Source organism: Polistes dominula, unplaced genomic scaffold (assembly GCF_049000335.1).
Source record: "Polistes dominula isolate Pdom_NZ unplaced genomic scaffold, Pdom_raw_medaka contig_75, whole genome shotgun sequence".
Classification (NCBI taxonomy): Eukaryota; Metazoa; Arthropoda; class Insecta; order Hymenoptera; family Vespidae; genus Polistes; species Polistes dominula.
Genome location: NW_028301003.1, coordinates 1,351,292 through 1,357,405, shown reverse-complemented (window position 1 = coordinate 1,357,405; position 6,114 = coordinate 1,351,292). Strand labels below are relative to the sequence as shown.

General features: G+C 24.9%; 1 protein-coding gene across 1 annotated transcript; it reads right to left on the bottom strand.

Annotated features, from left to right (window-relative positions):
• Positions 1-1,514: 1,514 nt before the first annotated feature.
• LOC107067345 (uncharacterized) lies at positions 1,515-5,490 on the bottom strand. The gene is made up of 2 exons (XM_015322766.2): positions 5,295-5,490; positions 1,515-3,638 (listed from the first exon to the last, which is right to left on the bottom strand). The coding sequence occupies exon 2, from the start codon at positions 3,634-3,636 to the stop codon at positions 1,741-1,743; it is 1,896 nt and encodes a 631-aa protein (XP_015178252.2). The 5' UTR covers positions 3,637-3,638; positions 5,295-5,490; the 3' UTR covers positions 1,515-1,740.
• Positions 5,491-6,114: the final 624 nt, after the last annotated feature.

The following is a 6,114-nucleotide window of genomic DNA, read 5'->3' as shown; positions in this document are numbered from 1 at the left end:
AAATGATTGGCTAACCTAATTGTAAGTGAATATTTTTCTCGATGTGTTCAGTAAGTTTAGTAATTTCAAACGATCCTATATTCAATATCAGGTGTTCCTTCTCACATTCTAAATATGAAATTAGAGTGGATAGGATAGAATTGCAAAATTTTTATGTATAATACTTTGAAATTGCATCATATATATATAAATATAATATTTTTTAACATAATTCATTAATTTTTTACGATGAAATTTCTTATTAATTTGTTGATTCAACAAAAGAACTGTATTTTTTTAACCGATTGTTCTACAACAACGAGTGAGACTCGTGATATGAAATCTGAAATAAAATAAAAATTAAAAATAATCACGAGCTTCATTCGTGATACTTCATTCATTCGTATCAAACGTAAACGAGTGATACTCGTGATAAGAAATTGAGAAAAAAAAAAGCACGAGTCTCACACGTGATAATTTAGATCAAAACATGAAGAATACGAGTCAGATTCGTGGTAAGAAATTTGAGTACAGAAAAACAAAAAATAAGCACGAGTCTCACACGAGAGACTTCAGATCAAAACGCGAAGAACACGAGTCAGATTCGTGGTAAGAAATTTGAGTGCAAAAAAAAAAACAAAAAATAAGCACGAGTCTCACACGAGAGACTTCAGATTAAAACGCAAAGAACACGAGTCAGATTCGTGGTAAGAAATTTGAGTGCAGAAAAACAAAAAATAAGCACGAGTCTCACACGAGAGACTTCAGATGAAAACATGAGGAACACGAGTCAGATTCGTGGTAAGAAATTTGAGTGCAGAAAACAAAAAATAAGCACGAGTCTCACACGTGAGACTTCAGATGAAAACATGAGGAACACGAGTCAAATTCGTGGTAAGAAATTTGAGTGCCAACAAAAAATAAGCACGAGTCTCACACGTGAGACTTCAGATCAAAACGCGAAGAACACGAGTCAGATTCGTGATAAGAAATTTGAGTGCAGAAAACAAAAAATAAGCACAAGTCTCACACGTGAGACTTCAGATTAAAACATGAGGAACACGAGTCAGATTCGTGGTAAGAAATTTGAGTGCAGAAAACAAAAAATAAGCACGAGTCTCACACGTGAGACTTCAGATGAAAACATGAGGAACACGAGTCAGATTCGTGGTAAGAAATTTGAGTGCAGAAAACAAAAAATAAGCACGAGTCTCACACGTGAGACTTCAAATGAAAACGTGAAGAACACGAGTCAGATTCGTGGTTCTATTCTTATCGATATATGTCTTTTTATTTTTACCATAATTAATTAATAATTATAATTAGTATTATAATTATTGACCGAATAATCGGGTGTTGAGGTATAATTAAATATGGAATTTATTTTTATAAAAATCTTATCGTCAATTTTTTTTTTTTTCGTAGAAAGAAATAAAAAACAAGAAATAAGAGATACTACGACGTTTGGTATTCGACGTTTAAGATGGAAATGTTATTTTTAAACTATGATGATCTTTGATAAAGAAAATGTCACATTTTTATTGATTATTTTATTTCCAATATTTCATTTTACAATAATAATAATAATAATAAAAACGGATGATAACAAAAGTAAACAAATAATATAAATGCACACATAAAGTTTTATCAACTACTAATATATATATATATCACACTTAATCTTATAAGGCACATATTTAAATTGTCAGTAATCAAAAATAACATTATTTACGATTTATCAATCAGAAAGATTTAGAAATTTTAAATATTTTCGAATATACCAGCTTTCATAGAATGTAATTGATTATTTTTAACGTCTACTAATCGTCCTTCGCCAATGGTTAAACCATAAAATGCACCATTCTTGAGTATTTGAAAAGGATTATTAGAAACGTCTAAGTTAAATAAACTGGCCAAATGTTTGCAAGAACCTTTTTCGATGTTGTCAATTTTATTATTAGAAAGGACAAGTTGTAGTAAGTTGGATAAACCTTGGAAACTGTCACCATTGATGGTGGTAAGTGAATTATTATTCATATACAAATTAAGAAGATCTGAATATAGAAAAGCACCTGGTGCTATATAAGATATTTGATTGTGATTTAAATATAACGTGTGTTTAGGTGAATCAACGAAACTATCCTTTTCCAAACTTTGAATTAGATTCTGATCAAGATGTAAGGTTGCCATTGAAGTTGGTAAAATGGGAAAATTATTCTCGGATATGGTGGTAAATTTATTTCCCATGAGATTCAATTCACGAAGAACGTTAAGATGAGTAAACAAATTTCTGGGTAATTGGTTGATATTATTTTGATAAAGATAAAGTATCTTCAAGTTTTTCAAATCGGAAAATGCTTTAGGTTCGATCTCGCTAATGTGATTTCTCGTCAATATCAATACCGGTAAATTTTCTTGACCTTGGAATGTATTATCTCGCAATTTAGTGAGTTTATTATTTCCCATATTGAGATAAGACAAATGTTTTGGTGAAGAAGAAAAGGTACCAGGTTCTATAGAAGCTATTTGATTACTGGTCAAAATAAGTTGACTCAAATTCGACGGCAACGTTTGTACAAAATCTAAATTGGTCAATTGATTATCGGCTAAAAATAAACTAAATAGATCAGTTTTATCGAATGCATTACTATCGATATTTGTTATAACATTGGCCTTGAAGTTAAGTTTTTTCAGATGGGGATTAACAATAACGTCCTTTTTTAAATGACTAATTTCATTGCTAGCAAAATTAACGATTTTTACGCTGGCTGGTAAATCGTTTAACAATTCTTTAGTTATTTCGTTAATATGATTGTCGGATAAATCGATCGAACTTATTGGCAATTTAACTTGATACCATCCATTTTCAAATGATCCAATATTCTTATTACTAAGATCTAATTCACCGGTATGTCGATTTAACGTAACATCTTGACATTGTCTCGGTAAAGTTTCCTTATCGTTTAAACTGTTTACCAATGTTACAACGTCATTCGTCATGCACAGTATAACCCTGGGATTTTCCTCGAGTTGACCGTTGTTATCTCTTTTAAACCTACGATAAATTTCTTTTTCCTGTTTCATTTCAAGATCACGTATTTTTCTTTCGATCGTTTCAATCTTACTTTCTGTACTTTGATTTTCATTATTCATTTGTTTATTATCATTATTTCTATCGTTGATTAACAAATTAGCGAAAAGATCGGTACTGATGCTAGACAATACGTTATTGGATATTATTATATCGGTATTTTTGTTCAAACCGTAAAAATTGCCACGTTTTAATTGGTCAATAGGATTGTTCGAGATATCCAATTCGTTGAGATTTTCTAATCCAACGAATAGCGTGTTGAGATTGTCGATTTTGTTATTAGCCAATGACAATTTTTCTAATTTGTTCAAATTCGAAAAAATGCCATCTGGTAAATTGGTCAAAGCATTGTCAGAAAGGTTTAATATTCTTACGTTGGAAACGTGTTCGAATGCATTTCTATCGATTTCTTTTAATCCAAGACTCGACAAATCGAGAATATCGCTGGGTTCGATAAATTTAACTGATTTTAATTTACCATTTTCTATTGACAAATCATATTTCTCTTGGGCAGTTTTTAATGGAATCGCTGTTACCAACGGTAGAATGAGAAATAACAAACGCATTTCTGAAAATGGAAAATAAACAAAATTATTATATGACAATTTTTGTAAAAATCATAATTAACAATAATAGATAATCATTTTTATTGCAAATTAACGTATATATTGGATTGTTCGAAAAGTAATTTCGTTTTTTTTTCCTGTTCAACAATTTTGGCATTGGTTGATGCAAATCGGCAAATAAAAACACGTGAGATCGGTGGAAGATTAAATTTAACGAAAATTCAACTGTTTATCCCCACTTGAAAGACTTAAGTTTAACCTTAAAATGAAAATTGTTTTCATTTTTATAAAAGAAAAAACGAAATTACTACAAATTCAACTGTTTATCCCCACTTGAAAAACTTCAATTTAATCTCAAAACGAAAATTGTTTTCATTTTTATAAAAGAAAAACTAAATTCAACTGTTTATCCCCACTTGAAAGACTTCAATTTAACCTCAAAACGAAAATTATGTTCATTTTTATAAAAGAAAAACCAAATTACTTTTCGAACAATCCAATATAATATATATATTATTATAAATATTATTATTTTATTATTTTATTAATTATTATTTATTAATTTTATATTATTTTCAATATTTTATTAATATTATTATTTTATTAATCATTATTATTATTAATTTTATAATATTTCATATATTTTATTAATTTATTATTATTACTATTAATATATTTAGTATTTTAATTAAATTATAATTATTATTATATAATTATTATTATTTTTAAAAAAATATAATATTTAAATTATAATAATTATATATATAATAATATAATAAAATTACACACACACACACAATTATTATAATATTATTTTTATATGTATATATATATATAACGTCAAAACTATATTATATTATTATTATTTTTATTATTATTATTATTAATATTATATTAAAAGTGATCTCATATAAGAAACATTAAAAATAAACATAATTTTTTAATGAAATTAATTCGAATGTAATTTTAAATGTTATTATCAAATCATTGTTATTGTCAATTTGTTATCTTCAACACTGTATCATACTTATTTATTATCTCGAAATTATCTATTTATACACATATTATTCACACATTATTTATTTATTCACAACTGTAATTATTGTTATATAAATATCTAAAAACAATAATATATATATATATATATATATATTATTTATTTATTTATAATTAATAATCACTTTTATAATTATATTATTATTATAAATTAAATATTAAATTATATTTAATATAATTATATTTATATATTATATTTAAATATGAATATTATATAATATATATATATATATATATATATATATATATATATATATATATTATATTAAATATAATAATAAATTTATATAAAAATAATAATTAATTATAATATATAAATATTACTATGATAAATATAATTATTATTATAAATGTAATTATGAAAATGTAATTATAAATTCACAACTATAATTTTTTGTTATATAAATATCTCAAAAAAAAAAAAACAATAATATATATGTATATATTATTTATTTAAAATTAATAATCACTTTAATAATTATATTATTATTATAAATGTAATTATGATTAAAGTTGATTAGTAGATTTACATTATAAATAGAATTATATTAATATTATAAATATATTTAAAATATATATATATATATATAAATACTACTTACCGTTTCTTTGTTATTAACAGTTTCAAAAAAAAATATATATATATATAATCTTCACTTAAATCTGTTTTGAAGAAAAAACAACAGTTTAGTTATAAGAGATTGGCAAAAGACTGAGCTTGAGAGAATGATAGAACTCGACGCAAAGAATGTTTGCTTCGCTTAAGGACAAGGTAATGTCTGCAGAAAACAGGTCTTCTTCCACTCTTTTATATATACATATATATATATATATATATATATATATATATATGTACATATACATATATACATACTGGTAAATCGTTCTACAAACATAAACGCTTTCATTGATAGGAATAAATAGAAGAATGGATGATTGTGGTGGTGGTGGTTAACGCATTAACCAATAGTGGGAGCTTAGTCAGAACTTGAGGAAAGATAAAACGAAGGAAAACCAAATAAGCGAGATGAGATGAGGAAAATATTTGTTAAAAAATCTATATATATAGATATAGATATACATTTAATAATAGTATACATTTAATAAATCTAGATAAAAAGAGAAGGAAGGTCAACAATATGATATTTCATCTTTAATTGTTTCTAAGAATGTTGTTTTTTTTTTTTTTTATAATATTAAATTATTATTTTTATATTTTCCAAATTTGTGATTAACGTTGTTGTAATAATATGATGTGTTTAATTTATATGATTACATGGGATAAAATAGAAAGAATTACACTTTAACACATTGAGTATTGAATTATTTGTGACATTTTTATATATAAGTAACTAATTTAATTTGTTATTGTAATTATATATGAATTAATATGTAAAAGTAATATATATTATTGATGATATA

Coding starts and splice junctions, on each gene's coding strand:
- LOC107067345 (XM_015322766.2), bottom strand. CDS start 3,636: ATGCGTTTGTTATTTCTCATTCTACCGTTGGTAACAGCGATTCCATTA.